Here is a 19,145-nt window from a genome sequence, read left to right as displayed (position 1 = left end):
TACAACCGCGCTTTGCCTTCTGTGGGCAAGCCAATTCTGGATCCACAAAGCAATGTCCCCTTGGATCCCATGCCTCCTTACTTTCTCAATAAGCCTCGCATGGGGTACCTTATCAACTGCCTTGCTGAAATCCATATACTACATCTACTGCTCTTCCTTCATCAATGTGTTTATTCACGTCCTCAAAAAATTCAGTCAGGCTCGTAAGGCACAACCTGCCTTTCTCAAAGCCATCCTGACTATTCCTAATCATATTATGCTTCTCCAAATGTTCATACATCCTGTCTCTCAGGATCTTCTCCATCAACTTACCAACCACTGAAATAATGCATCAAGTCTGCTCCGCCTTTCGATTAATGCTGATCCATTTTCCCTCTCAACCACGTTCTCCTGCCTTCTCCCCATAACAATTGATGCCCTTACTAATTAAGAATCTATCACTGATGATAGATGCCACTTTCCTGAGGCAATACCTCCTATAGATGCTGTCAGTGCTGGGGAGGGCTGTGTCCCTCTACTCTCGGGTCAAGTCAAATTTATTGTCATTTCGACCATAAACTGCTGGTACAGTACACATTAAAAACAAAACAACGTTCCTCCAGGACCCTGGTGCTACATGAAACAACACAAAACTACACTAGACTGTAAAACAACATAAGAACTGCACTAGACTACAGACCTGCACAGGGCTACATAAAGTGCACAAAACAGTGCAGGGCAGTACAATAATTAATAAACAAGACAATAGGCACAGTAGAGGATGTAGATGTCAGTCTAGACTCTAAGTATTGAGGAGTCTTGATGGCTTGGGGGAAGAAACTGTTACACAGTCTGGTTATGAGAGCCTGAATGCTTCGGTACCTTTTCCCAGATGGCAGGAGGGAGAAGAGTTTGTATGAGGGATGTGTGGGGTCTTTCACAATACTGTTAGCTTTGTGGGTGCAGTGTGCGGTGTAAATGTCTGTAATAGCGGGAAGTGAGACCCCAATGATCTTCTCAGCTGACCTCACTATCTACTATAGAGTCTTGCGAGCTGAGATGGTGCAGTTCCCGAACCAGGCAGTGATGCAGCTGCTCAGGATGCTCTCGATACATCCTCTGTAGAATGTGGTGAGGATGGGAAGTGGGAGATGGACTTTTCTCGGCCTTCGCAGAAAGTACAGACGCTGCTGGGCTTTCATGGCTATGGAGCTGGTGTTGAGGGACCAGGTGAGATTCTCCACCAGGTGAACACCAAGAAATTTGGTGCTCTTCTCAACAGAGGAGCCATCAATGTTCAGTGGAGAGTGGTCACTCTGTGCTCTCTTGAAGTCAACAACCATCTCTTTTGTTTTGTTTACATTCAGAGACAGGTTGTTGGCTCTGCACCAGTCTGTTAGCCACTGCTCCTCCTCTCTGTATGCTGACTCGTCGTTCTTGCTGAAGAGACCCACCACAGTCATGTCACCAGCGAACTTAATGATGTGGTTCGAGCTATGTATTGCTGCACAGTCGTGGTCAGCAAGAGTGAACAGCAGTGGACTGAGCACACTGCCCTGGGGGGCCTCTGTGCTCAGTTTGATGATGTTGGAGATGCTGCTCCCGATCCGGACTGATTGAGGTCTCTCAGTCAGGAAGTCTAGGATCCAGTTGTAGAAGGAGATATTCAGGCCCAGCAGTTTCAGCTTTCCAATCAGGTGCTGAGGGATGATTGTGTTGAACGCTGAACTGAAGTCTATGAACAGCATTCAAATGTATGTACGTCTTGCTGTCTCAGGATCATAAGAGGGGTGGTTTTCTCTGCTGGCTGTTTAATGGAGGTTCAGATGTGATTACTTGTGGGACATTAAGCCATAATCGTGTACTCAGTGAAGGACAGAACCCTAATGGATTGCCTGGATCTGGAATAGTGGCCATGGTCATACTCTTATTCCATATTCAGGATTTTAGTTCTAATATTTAATTATTTTTCCTTCGGCCCTTCATCTCTGATATCTGTTGCTTGACCTTCCTTGTTAATTTTATGTAGATGCTTTGTGTAAGATAGTTTTGCCTTTTTCTTTTGCTTAATTTTCAGGCAGTAGGCACTCTTGTTAATGTTCCTGCATGGGATAAATTACTGCCAATTTAATTTTAAAACTTAAAGATCAAATCCTAATTTAACTGTTTGGATTTTGTTAATCTTTGAACTACTCATCACATCCTCTTCACAGTTCAATTCACTTGTGACATTTCTTAACCAAACCCCAATCAGTGCTTCCAGTGAAGAATGGGGAAAAGCCTCTGACTATGCATACAATCCTTGCCTGTGGTTGGTAGCCCATCTAGAAGGCGAACTCTGATCTCAAACCTCCGCTGCCTTGTGGTCATACTCACTGATATGGAAGGCTTCTGGACTAAACCCCAAGGAAAATTCCAGAGCTGAAGACCCTAAGGCAATCCTACTTTGAGTTCAATGCTGATTGGCAACTCCTGCAACACCACTGGTGCCAAACTGTATAAGTCTCTGCTGTTCTTTTGGATTCATTAGTTGCGTAAAGAGGGGGAGCCTGCAGCATGGGCAAGAGCTTGCTTTCCATATTGTTCTGCCCTGGTTAGCATATAACAGCTAGGACACAACATCCATGGCTGATTCTGACCTCAATCCAGAGCAGCAAGTATGAGAGGGATGGACTTCCCACTGACTGTAAACTGACATCTAATCTTCAGACATAATGTTGAAAGACAGAAGTTAGACATGAGCTGGAGGTCAGATAGTGAGTGGTACATTTAAGCTTTGTGTCAGATGTATGGAGCTGGGAGGGCTGATGAACAGAAATGAGACACTTTCAGTTTGAAAGTCATGCTGAAGCAGGAAAGTCAGGCCAAATGATTTCACACAAATGATCCAAGAATGGAATGGTAATATTCAGGGCTGGCTGTGGCACAGAACACACACTGTGTGCAAGAACCCTAGTGTATGCTGAGAAATTCTTTATTATTCCTTTATCTTAATTTTTGAAATTAATTGCTAAGATGTTGTAATACTTAATTGTTATTTATTTAATCTTATGTGTACTGTTTTTCATATTTAGAAAGGCTTTTGATAGCAGGGTGCAGTGTAATGGGCCATCAGTGTGTTTGAGGAAGGAGTCGTAGGATACACCTTCTGAGGACTAGTTGCTACTTATTGCCTGCTACACTTCATGGAAAGCCTTAGTAACTCAGTCAGCTTAGAATGGTGATGGGCAGTGAGTGGGCCAGGTCCAGTGAGAACTGGCCCATTAAATTTGATTCCAGATGTTCAATAGATTGCTGTTTTGTGCTGAGTCCTATCAATGCCAGTAGATGTGGCATGTTGACCAGTATTGGTGAGTGCAGTTTAACCAATGCTGTATTCATTAATATTGTTACTCTTTGCAATTATATTCTCATACAGCTTAGTGCACTTCTGCTGACCTAATATCAGGCAGAAAGATAGGGTGTGCAGCTGGTGCAATGCATGCATTTAGAAGCCAGTATTTAAAACTCAATTGGTGCTACAAAAACATTTAAAATATGTAATATTATTTTCATAATTTAAGATTATTGTTTCATATCAGAAATTCAAAAATATTTTCAAAGTCTTGAGCAGTAAAAAGGGTATCAGCGTGTTTTGGGGAAGGAATTTCAGGATACAGCTGAGACTCACAACCTGCTCAATTTCACTGCTTGTTACTTCGTGAGGCTTGACTGTATTTTGTTTTCTGCTATGCCACAGCAACCAAAGTAAAAGTTGTAAATCACTTTTGGACTCCTGAAGTTGTAAAATGCAAGCTCTTTTAAAGTTTATTTTATTTTGATAATTTTAAAGCCAAAGGAAGTAGGTTTATTAATCTGTAATACACATCTTAAAGACAAATGCAGTGTTTGGTACAATAATTACAGGTCTAGATCATTCATTTCTATCCATGCTTTTTATATGCATCCATTGGCTAATACAGATGTTTTAAAATAATTGTATTTCTTGTTAGGTAAACACCTGTCTATCTGGAATGGCTGAGTTGAATGCACTCAGCCTTTTTCCCTGGGGTTGGGGAGTCAAGAACGATAATGCATAGGTTTGAGGTAAAAGGGAAGAGATTTAATATGAACAAAAAAGGACAGTACTGTATCAATATGGAATGAGCTGTCAGAGAAAGGTTGAGGCAGGTTTAATAAAACCTTCTAAAATACAGTTGAACACTGTACAGATTGGAAAGATTTAGAAGGTTATGGGCCAAATGCTAGCAGATGGACTAGATTGGATGGGCCATCTCAGTTGACGTAGAGCAGTTGGATTGAAGGGCCTGTTTCTGTGCTGTATAGCCCCATTATTAACTCTATTAATTTTACTCTTGTGCAATAATCAGTTCATCATTTGAAAGTGTCCAACTAGTATTTCACCCTGTCTTTACAGCTCCAGCGCTTGCTCCAAGTTTAAACCAAAATCATGACAAAATCTGTAATTTTCTTACTGTATGCTTTTTGCAGTTTTGAATAGCTGGAGAGAAAGGTAGAAAATTCACACTACTGGTAATGTTTGTTTTGCAGTTAGTTACCAGTGGACAAATTAAATATAGGGACACTCAAATATAATTCAAGCGTAACCTGTAAGTGTCAGTATCATTGACATAAACTCGTGTAGGTCTATGAAAAATTCAGTTAATTCCTTTGATTTGGCTCGGGTGCACACCAGCTGATACAGTTTAACCCAGCTACATCTAATTTCAATAGACTTTTTCAAGAAGTGCAAGAGTTAATGCTAGATGTGGATGCAGAGAGATGGAACATGTGAAAACCTCAGTAGGACAGTTAGCACCTGTGGAGAAAGGAGCTGTGTTTTGTGCCCATGTCCTCCCATTAGAGCTGGGAGAGGATGGAGGTGCAAGAGGGTAAGAGAGACCAAAGAGATAGGTTTCAGATGGAAGATTGGAAAGTTAAAATAAAAGGATGCATAAAAGATAAGTAATATGAAAATTAGAAGAGTTTGATCATGGTTCAAGTGAGGAAACAAGAGGTTACTATGGAAGGCGTGTAAGAGGGAGAAGTAGAACCATTGTTTGTAATTTCAGAAGGGCTAGTGCTGCTCCAGGGTGGGAGGGATGTTTAACCTAGAGTTGCAAGGGGATGGATACCAGAAAGCCAGGGCAAATAATGGAGCAGTTGTGGGAAAAGACAGGAATCGAAAGGTTGAGCATGGTGGCAATAATGTTCTGAGTTGTGTCTGTTTCAGTATGAAGAGTATTGTAGGTTAGAGCTTAGAGCATATATTGGCAAGTGGAATTATGACATTGTAGTCATTAGTGAGATTTGGTTACAGGAGAGCCAGGTCTGGCTTCTCAGTGTTCTGAGGTTCTTTTGTTTCAGATGTGACAGAGCGGGAGGGGTTAAAGAGGGAAGTCTGCCATTACTGGTCAGGAAAGTGTCGCAGCAGTGCTCAGCCAAGAGAGACTGGAGAATTCATTTACTGAGCCTAAATGAGTGGAATTGAGGAAAAAGAAAGGGATGACTACATTAATCGGATTATATTATAAATGACTAAATAAATCAGCAGACAGTTGCAAGAAAAAATATTTTGACAGCACATGATTTTAATTTAACACATAATAACTGGGACTCCCATATTTTAAAAGGGCTGGATGGATAGAGGTTGCCAAATATGTTCAAGAAAGTTTCCTTAATCAATAGGTAGAGGTCACAATTAGGAGAGTGTGATACTGGATCTTTTATTAAGAATTGAGACAGGGCAGGTGACAAAAGCGTGTGTAAGGGAACACTTTGGATCTAGTGATCATAAGTCCATTAGTTTCAAGATAATTATGATGAAGAATTATCCTCGGGTTGAGATTCACAATTGAAGAAAGGATCTGCAAGTGTGGATTAGGGTAGGTTATGTTCTGGCAAAGGTGTGCTTGGTAAGTGGGAGGCCTTCAAAAGTGAAATTTTGAGAGAACAGAGTTTGTCTGTTCTTGACAGAATAAAAGTCAAAGCTATCAGGTTAAGGGAATTTGAGGCCCTAGTTAAGAAGAAGAAGGAGATGCGGAACTTCCTTCTGTATGCGACAGCAAGGAATAAGTGAGGTATTTGAAGAGTGCACTCAGTGGCCAGTTTATTAGGTAGAAGAGTTACCTAATGAGGTGGCCACTCAATGTATAAGAAATGAAGGAAAACATTGAAGAGGGAAGTCAGGAGGGCTAAAAGAATGCATGGTTGCTCTAGCAGACAATGTGAAGGAAAATCCAAAGGGCTTTTAAAAATATATTAAAAGCAAAAGTATAGCAAGAGACAAAATTGGTCCTCTTGAATATCAGCATGGTCATCTATGTATGGAGTTGAAAGAAATAGGAAAGATCTTAAATGGATATTTTGCATCTGTAACTTCTCAGAAGATGAATGTACAGTCTGTGGAACTGAGGCAAGACAACAATGAGGTCATGGACTGCCGACCAATTACAATGGAGGTAAATTGCTATCTGGAGGCAAATCAAGGGCCTGACAAGGTGCTCACTTGGACCTTGTGGGAGGTTAGCGCAGAAATTGCAGGAGTCCTGGCAGAGGTACTCAAAACATCCTTAGGTATAGGTGAGGTGCCAGAGGATTGAAGGATAGCTAATGTTCTGTGTTGAAGAAAGGCTCTTAAGAAACAGAGAGAAAATTATAGGCCAATGAGTATGACATCAGTAGTAGGTAAGTTATTGGAAGGTATTCTAAGGCATCAGATGTATAAGTATTTGGATAGACAGAGACTGATTAGGGAGAGTCAATATGGTTTTGTGTATGGTAGGTCATCTGTAACCAATCTTACAAAGATTTTGGGAGATACCAGGAAAGTTGATGAGGGTAAGGCAATAGATGTTGTCTCATAGACTTTAGCCAGACCTTTAACAAGGCCCCACATAGGAGGCTGATCAAGAAGATTAAGTCACTTCAGTATGCAGGATAAGTTAGTAAATTGGATTCGACATGCACTTTGTGGAAGAAATCAGAGAGTGGTAGTAGATTGTTGCCTCTCTGAGTGGAGGCCTGTGACTAGTGGAGTGCTGCAGGAATCATTGCAAGATTCGCTGTTGTTTGTCATCTACTGTATGTCAATGATTTTAATGATAATGTGGTAAACTGGATCAGATAATTTGGAGGCATAGTGGAACATGGCAGGTGGGATTTAATGCAGACAATTTTGAGGTGTTGCACTTTGGGAGGACCAGCCAGCGTAGGACTTACTCGGTGAATGGTAGGGCACTGTGGAGTGTGGTAAAGCAGAGGATTCTGGGATTACAGATCCATAATTCCTTGAAAATGGTGTCATAGGTAGATAGAGTTTTAAAGAGACCTTTTGGCACATTAACCTTAATAAATGATTGAGTACAGGAGTTGGAATGTTATCCTGAAGCTGAATAAGAGCATTGTGAGGCCTAATTTGGAGTATTGTGTACAGTTTTGATCACCTGCCTATGGGAAAGATGTCAATGAAATTGAAAGAGTACAGAGAAAGTTTACAAGGATGTTACCAGGACTTAAGGACCAGAGTTACAGGGAAAAATTGAAGAGGTTAGGACTTTATTCCCCAGAGATTAGGAGAATGAGGGGAGATTTGATAGAGTGGTCATTGGAGGTGGTGTATGCGGGTTTGATTTCAACATTTAAAAGAAATTGTGATAATTACATGGATGGGATACGTGTAGTGATCTTTGGTCTAGGTGCAGATCTATGGGACCAGGCAAATTAATAGTTTGGCATGGACTAGTTGGGCCAAGGGCTTGTTTCTGTGCTGTTGTGCTCTATGACACTCTGATTCTATAAAAGGAAAACCATATGAATGCTGCGCATTTGAGATAAAACCTGAAGTGTTGGAAATGAACAACACTTGAACAAGTGGACAAATAAAACTTATCTTTATCTTTGGGGCAGGACGATAGCATAGTGGCTATTACAGTTTGGGCATCAGTTTTCTGGCACCATCTGTAAGGAGTTTGAATGCTCCCCCATGACGGTATGAGTTTCGTCCTGGTGCTCTGTTTCCGTCAGACATACATAGCTTGATTGTCCTGTTACTAGGACAGAATTACAAAAGTGGGTTGCTGGGCGGCACGGCTCATTGGACCAGAAGAGCCTGTTCCACCTTGTATCTCTAAATAAATAAAGCTAGAAAATGTTTTTCCTCTGAAAATATTGAACTCATGCTCAGTCTGAAGGCTGTAATCTATCAGAGATGAGGTGGTGTTCCCTTTCATCATGTATACCCTCCTGCCACCATTACAATCTGAGGGCATGTGAATCTGGCGAACTGTCCGTAAACTGGCCAAGCACAACTTGAATTGAATCTTGTGTGTAAGCTCAAACCTTCTACCCAATATCCCAGGCACTCCTTCAGCAGCTTCAGGAATTTCCAACCCACCAACAGAGCAATGCAATGGTGTGTAGTCAGAAGGATCTGGCCTTGCAAGACCTTAGCAGCAACTCTAGTTGTTATGACACATCTTGGCATATAAAGTAACATGGGCAAGGATACATTGATTATCATCATGTATTCTCCCTAAGTTGATCATCACTACTGCTCCTTTTAAAAGCATTATTGCCACTTTATCTATAGCCCCTCAGTGGATCTGTGAATAATAGAATATGACAAGCCATAAAAGCTGCTGTAGCTGGACTGGGCCTTTAACAGTGGTCAGAGGAAAACATTATGCTCCTTTAATGACCTCCAATCCCAGATCCACAAACAGGGCTGTCCTGGTAGACCTATTATTTCAGACTACTCATACCCTACTTTGACTCAGAACTATTTCCCCAATCAAGTCCCATATCCATGACATTTTCAGTGCTTTCTCCGATGACAAAACAGAACCAATAACAAATTCCAATTCCCTGGTCCCATCATCTTCACTGCAGACATGTACATCTCCATCTCACATCAGCAAATTTCAGGTAGAGGCCCAATCACTTACCCCTCCAGCAAAACACTTACTCAGTTGGCAGAACTTGTAGTTAGGCTCAATAGCATCTCCTTCCATTCCACATTCCACTCACTTTCTTTGGATTAAAGGTGTAGTTGTGTGATCTCACATGGCCTGTATAGCTCTGCCTGTCATTTTGTTGGATACACGAAACAGACCTTATTAGGACGACTCCCCAACTCTCTCTGACACTTTTACAAGCACACAGACTACCACAATTACCTTGTCTGTATATCCTGTTACCTTGTCTCCTGCAGGGATGACATGCCTTTTTTCCTAGTGTCTTTGTCTCTTTCACATTAGATCCAATGTTGCCTTTGAAATGTTCTCCTTCTTTCAGAAACACAGCTTCCCCTCTGCTTTGGTGGATGGAGCTGTTAACTGCATTTCCTCCATTGGCTGCTCTTCAGCTCTCATCCCCTCTCCCTTGGTCTTCACCTAACAGCCCACTAGCTTTCACATTCAGTGAAATATCCTGAACAATTTACACCAACTCCAGCCTGGTCCATCATCCAGTCACATCATCCCCTTTCTGCATTTTACAGGGACCGGCCACCATCTACTCTTCTGCTCCCCAACCCCCAGCCCCCATCCCTCACTAGTCTCCCATTGTACCTTCCTGTACAACTTGTTCATTTGCCTCTTCCCTTCCCACCTCAGTCTTTCCATGTAACACTTGGGAACCTTTTGGAAGAAATATTGAATTTTCTAGTTTCAGCTAGTTCAACTTTATTGTTGTAATATACAGTGCATACCCAGCATATAATTACTAGGAAAATCAGCTTTCTGCCACAGCAGTTCAGAATATTACAAATATGTGTTAATATTAATTTAAATTAGCATAAAATATGCATAACTTTAATGACAAAATAAAAAAAACCTAACATTAATACAAGAGAATTATAGTCTGATGTTGTGTTAAGGATTTCAGGTCAGAACCTGATGGCAGTGGGGAGGAAGCTATTGTTGAACCTTGAAGCATCCATTTTCTGTTATCTATCATTTTCTGTTATCAGGCTTATTACATCCATTTTTAAATTTTTTTTATTTTTTATTAGTTTTTCAAAACATTTTGCAAAATTAAAAACCCCAAATCCCAATGAAGAGCATTAATACAGTGCAAGATTAAGCATACAATAACAATGTGCTACAAAGGAAGAGAATTTAACAAAAAAGCACCTAAATTAAAGACAAGTGAGCTTAGTGTCCTCCCCAAGCCCCACAACACAAGAAAAAAAACAACAACAACTCCAGACCAACCACCACACAGTATAAAGAGTATAAGTCCGGACAGTCAAACTCCCAGACTGTGAATACACTTAGCAACAGAGGATAATAATGCCTACTACCAGAAAAAAAAAGGGAGCTGAAAGCAAGGGACCGAAAAGAAGAAAAAAAAAGAAAAAGAAAAAAAACCCTAGTCAGGAGGAAGGTTATGAAAGTACTCGATAAAAGGTCCCCAGACCTTATGGAACTTTAGATCCGAATTAAGAACTGAATAATGAATTTTTTCGAGGTCCAAGCAGGCCATAATGTCGTTAAGCCATTGCGCATGAGTGGGCAGGGCAACATCTCTCCATCTAAGGAGGATCAAGCGTCTCGCCAGGAGAGAGGCAAAGGATAGTATTCGGCATTTGGTCGGACCCAGACATAAATCTGTCTCGCCCCAAAAACCGAACAGAGCAATTAAGGGGTTAGGTTCTAGGTGCTGATTCAGAATACCCGATAATGTAGTGAAGACATCTTTCCAAAATTTCTCCAAGCTAGGACAGAACCAGTACATATGGATGAGAGAGGCCACGCCCCTCTTGCATTTATCACAGAGCGGACTAATGCCAGGGTAGAATCGAGATAGTTTAGATTTAGACATATGGGCTGTATGAACAATCTTAAACTGTAAGAGGCAATGGCGAGCACAAAGGGAGGTTGAGTTAACCGATTTGAGAACTGAGTCCCAGCTCTCCTCGGATAAGGAGATATTTAAATCCTGCTCCCAGGCCATTTTAATTTTATCCACAGGGGCCCGTCGTAAGGCTGCTAGTTTATCTCGGATAATTGAAATTAAACCTTTACCTAGTGGATTAATGGTAAGAAATAGGTCCATAGCATTTTTCGCAGGCATTTCAGGAAAGTTAGGAGTTAAAGGAGCAGTAAAGTGTCGGATTTGGAGATATCTGAAAAAGTGAGCGTTAGGCAGGTTGAACTTAACGGAGAGCTGCTGAAAAGAAGCGAAGCGATTATCAATGAAGAGATCTTCAAAATGTCTAATGCCCTTCCTGTACCAAACATGGAATGCTGAATCGTACGTAGTAGGTAAAAAAAGGTGATTATGTGCGACAGGGCTAGAAACGGAAAACCCCTGGAAACCATAGCATTTCCTGAACTGAGCCCATATACACAAAGTGTGTCTAACCAGAGGGTTAGCTATTGATCTGGGCAGACTGCTAGGGAGTGCAGAGCCAAGAAGTGCAGATATAGATAATTCTTTAGTGGAGCTCAACTCCATTGCCACCCAGTTAGGGCACTCGGGTTGACCATGGAAGAAAGACCAGAAGGCAGCACAATGTATATTAGCTGCCCAGTAATATAAGCGAAAGTTAGGTAAAGCCATGCCACCCTCTTTTTTAGATTTCTGGAGGTGGATTTTATTAATTCTAGAGCGCTTATTCTGCCACAGATATGACAAAATAATAGAGTCTAAGGAATCAAAAAAAGATTTAGGAATAAAAATTGGGATAGATTGGAATAAGTATAAAAATTTGGGGAGAACATACATTTTAACAACATTAATATGACCTACCAAGGACATAGATAGAGGTGACCATTGTACCAGACTCTGTTTTATAGTATATGAAAGATTGACAAAGTTTTCACGAAAGAGATCTTTAAACTTCCTTGTGACTGTAATTCCAAGATAAGTAAATTGATTATGGACTACTTTAAAAGGGAGATCACGAAATATTAGTTCTTGTGCTTCTTTATTAATTGGGAAAAGTTCACTCTTATGTAAGTTGAGTTTATAGCCAGAGATCTGGCTAAACTGGTCAAGAAGCGAAAACATTAGAGGTAAGGATGTAGACGGATTTGAGAGAAAGAGTAATAAGTCATCAGCATAGAGAGAAACTTTATGCTCAACACCCCCTCTCCAAATCCCGGTCAATTCAGGACAATTTTGAAATGCTATCGCCAGAGGTTCTATAGCCAAATCAAAGAGAAAGGGACTTAAGGGGCATCCCTGACGGGTGCCACGTTTGAGATTAAATACTTGGGATTTCTGAAAATTAGTTAGAACAGAAGCAGTAGGACACAGGTACAGCAATTGGATCCAAGAGATGAAACTTTGGCTGAGGTCAAATTTTTCTAAGACTGCAAAAAGGTAATTCCACTCTATACGATCAAATGCTTTCTCCGCATCAAGGGAGATAACACATTCAGGAGTCCCAGTTGGAACTGAGTATAAAATATTAAATAGACGCCGAATGTTAAAAAAAGGGAGACGGTTTTTAATAAAGCCTGTTTGGTCATCAGAGATAATGGAGGGAATAATGGTTTCTAATCTATGAGCCAACACTTTAGCTAAGATCTTTACATCAACATTGAGCAGAGAGATCGGCCTGTACGAGCAAATTACATCCGTTTTTGATGAAGGGTCTGCTGCTGTATTTGTTCAGCATTTTGCATGTGTTGCTCTGGATTTCCAGCACCTGTTCTGTTTATGTCCCTTTCTCACCCTGTTTCTGTAAAATACCTTCTTAATGATTAGTCCCTAAGCTCATTATCACCTGATCTACCTGAAACAATCTCCATATTGTCTTCTGATTAATACCTCATTCCTTCCCCCAGCTCTGCTTTCACACCCTCCACTCTCACCCTTGTTCTGATGAAGAGTCTGAAACATTGACTGGTTTCTCCTTCCACAGATGCTGTTTGAATGACTGATGCTACATCCGCACTAGACCGGATAATTTTGAAAACACCGGTTTCGCATAAAAACGATAGGCGTCCACACTATGCGTTTTTAAAAATATCTCTATCCATATTGAAACGGAGATTTTGTTGGATCTCCTCCTACTGTGCATGCACAGGACACATCTACCAAAAACAAGTGACATGTTTGGTGTTGAATCTCACTGTGAAAGACAGTGCATGTTTGTTCAGTTACAGACTAGAAAAACTTAAATGACGTGCAGCTGTTGGCTCTCGTGCAGGAAGATTTAAAAGTAAAAAAAAACAAATACTGAAGTGTATGGAGGCAACCAACGGGGAGTTCACGGACTGTATGACCCGGCTGATGCCGAACATTGAAAAACTGACTAACTCTGTTGCATTAATAAAGCACCTTGTTAAATGTGTAAAACATGACTGCATCAGTATTATCTTGTATTTCCATACAATGTTATATTAGGCTGTTACACATCTATTGTCAGAGAAGTACTTGCATAAATAGGTAAGCCACCTTCATACGAGCAAGGACAGAAAACAGGGCAAAGTGAGTACAGTATACTTATTTATTCAGTAAGTTATGGGTCAAAGTATCTGGTGAGTACATTTCTAACTCTTCTGGCTCCGGTCTCATTGCAATCTGTTCTGAAATTGTTAGGTTGCGTTCAAGAAAACAATGAAATGGCGTGCTGCCGTCTGACGGCGTTTTCAAAAGTCTCCAGTTACCCCGTCCACACTGATCTGCCCGAGCAGCATTTTCAAAAATACCCACCCTGGAAAGCGTTTCTGAAAAGCTCTGGTTTCGGGGGACAAAAACGTCGTTTTAGTGTGGACGGAGGGTAAAAACGAAGAGAAAAAGCTTCGGTTACGGATTTATCCGGCGTAGTGTGGACGTAGCCTGAGTTCTTCAGCATTTCTGTTTTTCTTTTGGTAGTTTAGAGCATCTTTTGTTAACTGTAAGAGGAAATAGCTGTTTCTCTTGGCTGAAAGTTTTCAAACAGGATATCATCACCCAGTGAGCTTTTTACCATTCCACTTACTATGACGAAGTAATTTACAGACTCATTAAATGAGCCTTTCAGAAGCTCTCCCTTGAGATCTCAATAGGCTCTGCTATGATTGCAATGATATCATGGTAGCTCTATTTAAGTAATCAGAAAATGTAAATCAAAAAATTGCACACGCTGGGCAGCTGAAATAACAGCAATTTGCTGGTAACGAGTTTAGGTTTCAGGTCAAAGACCTTTCTTCACAACTGAGAAGGAGGAACAATAAATGGAGGCAGAAACGATAGTGGTGTTTCAGATGCTCTTAGATAGGCACATGAAGAGAATTGAGGGATGTGGACCATGTGCAGGCAGAAGGGATTTGGTATCATTAGCTTAATTACGTAGTATCCCACAGTATCATGGGCCAAAATGCTCATTCCTGTACTGTACTGTCCTATGTTTTATACAGATCAGATAAAGGAGCAATTTACTCTTGAGGATGTGATCCACTTGGATAATATGCACTTGGATAATATCACATATGCATGTGATCCACTTGGATAATAAATATCCACAAAAATTATGCATCCTTCTTGTTTGTGTCATATTTTCATTTAGAAGAACGTGTTTTTTTTTTAAAGCAATGTATCCCTGTTCCACAATGAACATGGCACAATATGATACTTTTCTGTAGATGTCATGTAATATTAAACTGAGGACCAAAAGAAACAATCATAGTTTCAAAGTCACTGATTTCTTATGATTTATTTTCCAGGATTCTATGCAGGCGAATGTCATCACCCGTGATATTAATCGGACTTTTCCAGCCCATGATTACTTTAAAGACACTGATGGGGATGGACAAGATTCGTTATTTAAGATCTGTAAGGTAGGGCATTGAATTCCAAGAACATCGGCTGCCTTCTCCTGTGCTAGGTTTTTTGCTCAGAACATGGACTTTGGTGCTGAATCTATACCATACTATCAATGCTGTGCAATCCTGTGAACTTTTTTCCAGCAACCATTCAGCAGTCCTGAAGTATGGTAGAAAGTATTTTTCATCTTCTCAAAGATTCTTTCAGAAGCCAAGGAAAAGGCTTGAAACTTGTTGCTTGCCGATCATTTCATTAAGTATTAATAGAACAAAGAAAATAGGAAATGGGCAGTAACAGAGGTCTAGTAAGGGAAGGTGAAGAAGAAGCAAAGGCAACAAAAGAATTGGAAAGATAGAGTTGCAAGTCTATTAGCTAAGAACAAAGAACAGGAAAGACTAAAATGTATCTGCATCACCAAGATTGGGATTTATTCAGATCTCTAACTTCCACTGAAGAGTAATGCTAGTGCACCTTCTCGAACTACTGCTGCTTGTGTGATGTCCCTTCAGGAAGGAGGCACAGTGGGTTCGTGGAACTAACTCAGAATAGGATAATAGTGGGGAGCTTAGAAGTGAGCATTCCTGCGCTTCTGCCACCATTGGACTTCAGGGTACTGGAGATCGCAGGTTTTGGAAGCGTTAAAGGCTTGGTACATTGCATTGGTGCATCCCATAGATGGTACACACTACACCAGCAATGGAGGGAGTGGATGTTGAACCTGCTGAATTGTAAAAGTGATCAGGCACACTGCTTTGTCCTGGATGATGTTGCATTTCTTGAGTGTTATGTTAAAGTTATATTCAACCAGTTAATAGAGACGTATCTAGCTCTTTTCTGTACTTGTTCACTTGTTATGCAATTCATCCACGGCATGTAGACAAAGGGCAAGTTTTTATTTATTTAAACCAAAGTCTTATTTTCTTTTCCAATATTTTTATTACTTTCTACATAGAAGATTACAGAGTACAAGAATAAGGTCAAAAGAGATAAAAATAAACTACCAATTACATTATATCTGTTCATAATAACAATCTCATTACCCCGTATTCATGTAAGTTAATCAGTAGTTATATTGAAATATGTTAATTTATTACAAAAAAAAGAATCTAACTCCTACCAAGACCAAAGCTGTTTATTAAGGAGAAAAGAAGGTAAAATACCTTCTCATATAATAAAAATTATAGCCAACATCTGAGTTTAAACAATGAATTGAAGGTTTTGAAAATAATTCAGATAAGGTCCCCACAATGTTTGAAAGTCTTGATGAGATAATAACCATATAACAATATAACAATTACAGTACGGAAACAGGCCATCTCGGCCCTTGTAGTCTGTGCCGAACGCTTACTCTCACCAGAAATTGAACAACGAATCTTCTCTAAATCTAAACATGACATAACGTCGCATAACCATTGAGCATGAGTAGGAGGAAAAACCATATTTCCATTTAAACAAAAGCGTCCTCCTAGCTATAAGAGAGCTGAAGGCCAAAATATGTAAATCAGATGCCTTCAGCTTAATATCTTGTCCTGAAACAATACCGAATAGGGCTGCCAGAAGGTTAGGCTTAAAATTGACTTTAAAAAGTAAGGAAAAAGTTTGAAAAACTTCCTTCCAATATTTTTCAAGATTCAGACTAGTCCAAAACACATGAATTAATGAAGCTTCTCCATTATTACATCTGTCACAGTAGGGAGATATTGTAGCGATGTGCTACATACAGAGCGAGAGATAACACGCAGTCGGTAAGTCGTTTCGAGACTAGTTTATTCAAACTTGGCGGCACTGGCATTTAATCCCTAGTGCCCGCCCTCTCCGGGCGGAAATGACGTCAGAGGTGCATTACCAAAGTCTCCCCCCGCGCTCTGGCTATTTGTGAGCCGGTTCGCCTGCGCAGAAAGTGGGTCGCCACATAACCCCCCCCCAGAACCGACGATACACCCCCCAATGTCCACAGTCTGGATCAGCCTCTGTTTGGGAAGTCTGCCTCTGCGCCACAGTGCCTGAACCTCGACCGGCTGCGCCAAGTCCACATAGGCCGGTTTGAGTCGGTCCACCGAGAAAACCTCCTCTTTCCCCCCAATGTCCAGAACTTACGTGGACCCGTTGTTGTTGATCACCTTGAACGGCCCCTCGTACGGCCACTGTAGCAGTGTCCGGTGTCTGCCCCTTCGTACAAACACAAACTTACAGTCCTGCAGGTCTTTGGGTACATGGGTCGGGGTCCGTCCGTGCTGTGAAATTGGCACGGGGGCCAGGTTGCCGAGCCTTTCGCGTAGTCTGTCCAGGACTGCTGCGGGTTCTTCCTCTTGCCCCTTTGGGGCTGGTATGAACTCTCCCGGGACGGTCAGGGGTGCGCCGTACACCAACTCGGCCGACGAGGCATGCAGATCCTCTTTGGGCGTTGTGCAAATTCCAAGCAGGACCCAGGGAAGCTCGTCCACCCAGTTAGGTCCTCTCAGGCGGGCCACGGGAGCCGACTTCAAGTGACGGTGGAAGCGTTCCACTAGTCTGTTAGACTGTGGGTGGTAGGCAGTTGTGTGGTGTAGCTGCATTCCCAACAGGCTGGTCACAGCCGACCACAGGCTGGAGGTGAACTGGGCGCCTCTGTTGGAGGTAATGTGGGCCGGTACCCCGAAACGTGCTACCCAGGTTGCAATCAGTGCTCGGGCGCAGGAATCGGCAGATGTGTCAGTGAGCGGGACCGCCTCTGGCCACCTGGTGAACCGGTCTACCATAGTTAGGAGGTACCGCGCTCCTCGGGACACTGGTCGGGGGCCCACGATATCCACATGAATGTGGTCGAACCTCCGGTGGGTGGGTTCGAACTGCTGCAGCGGGGCTTTAGTGTGCTGTTGCACCTTGGCTGTTTGGCACTGCGCGCATGTTCTGGCCCATTCACTGACCTGCTTGCGAAGTCCGTGCCACGTGAACTTGCTGGAGACCAGCCGGATGGTTGTCCTGATAGATGGGTGCGCCAAACCGTGTATGGAGTCGAAAACTCGCCGCCTCCAGGCTGCCGGGACGATGGGGCGAGGTTGGCCGGTAGCCATGTCGCACAGGACGGTCCTCTCACCTGGGCCTACGAGAAAATCCTGCAGCTGCAAACCCGAGACTGCGGTCCTGTAGCTGGGCATCTCGTCGTCTGCCTGCTGTGCCTCCGCCAGTGCTGCATAGTCCACCCCCAGGGACAGGGCCTGGACAGCTGGTCTGGAGAGTGCGTCCACCACGACGTCATTCTTTCCCAAAACATGCTGGATGTCCGTCGTGTACTCGGAGATGTAGGACAGATGTCGCTGCTGGCAAGCCGACCAGGGATCGGACACCTTCGTGAACGCAAAGGTCAACGGTTTGTGGTCCGTGAACGCGGTGAACGGCCTGCCTTCTAAGAAGTACCTGAAATGCCAGATTGCCAGATACAGTGGCAACAGCTCCCAGTCAAAAGCACTGTACTTGAGTTCGGGTGGTCGTAGGTGAAGAACGCCAGGGGTTGCCAGCGCCCTTCGATGAGCTGCTGCAGCACCCCACCGACCGCTGTGTTGGATGCGTCCACTGTGAGTGCGGTCGGAACGTCCGTCCTGGGGTGCACCAGCATCGCGGCATCTGGCAAGGTTTCCTTAGCTTTAACGAAAGCGGCCGCAGCCTCCTCGTCCCAAGTAATGTCCTTGCCTTTACCCGACATCAGGGTGTACAAAGGGCGCATGATACAGGCTGTTGAGGGGAGGAAACGGTGGTAGAAGTTCACCATACCAGCAAACTCCTGTAGGCCTTTGATCGTGTTGGGCCGGGCAAAGTGGCGGATCGTGTCTACCTTGGCGGGCAGAGGTGTTGCCCCGTCTTTGGTAATCCTGTGTCCCAGGAAGTCAATGATATCGAGACCGAACTGGCATTTGGCCGGGTTGATCGTGAGGCCGAAATCACTCAGCCAGGAGTAGAGCTGGCGGAGGTGGGACAGATGCTCCTGGCGACTGCTGCTGGCTATAATGATGTCGTCCAAACAGATGAACGCAAAGTCCAGGTCGTGTTCCACCGCATCCATTAGCCGCTGTAAAGTCTGTGCGGCATTCTTCAGGCCGAACGGCATCCAGAGGAACTCGAACAGGCCGAATGGGGTGATAAGTGCTGTTTTGGGGATGTCTTCAGGGTGCACCGGGATTTGATGGTATCCCCGGACGAGGTCTACTTTGGAAAATATTCTTGCCCCGTGCAGGTTTGCTGCAAAGTCCTGTATGTGCGGCAAGGGGTAGCGGTCTGGAGTTGTAGCCTCGTTCAGTCTGCGGTAGTCGCCGCATGGTCTCCAACCCCCAGCTGCTTTGGGCACCATGGGGAGGCCCATGGGCTGTCAGACCTCCGTACGATCCCCAATTTCTCCATCCTCTTGAACTCCTCCTTCGCCAGGGGGAGCC

General features: G+C 42.9%; 1 protein-coding gene across 5 annotated transcripts in view; it reads left to right on the top strand.

Moving 5' to 3' along the window:
- Positions 1–19,145, top strand: part of rabgap1l (RAB GTPase activating protein 1-like) — a 587,017-nt gene that overhangs the window by 269,257 nt on the left and 298,615 nt on the right. For all 5 annotated transcript variants that reach the window (XM_073063719.1, XM_073063720.1, XM_073063721.1 and 2 more), the window contains one exon: positions 14,640–14,753. In XM_073063719.1, coding sequence (XP_072919820.1) covers positions 14,640–14,753 — 114 coding nt within the window. The remainder of the gene's footprint in view (positions 1–14,639; positions 14,754–19,145) is intronic.

This window comes from Hemitrygon akajei, chromosome 12, assembly GCF_048418815.1.
Source record: "Hemitrygon akajei chromosome 12, sHemAka1.3, whole genome shotgun sequence".
Classification (NCBI taxonomy): domain Eukaryota; kingdom Metazoa; phylum Chordata; class Chondrichthyes; order Myliobatiformes; family Dasyatidae; genus Hemitrygon; species Hemitrygon akajei.
Note: the sequence above shows the minus strand (reverse complement) of the source record. Positions and strands in the feature narration are given on the sequence as shown.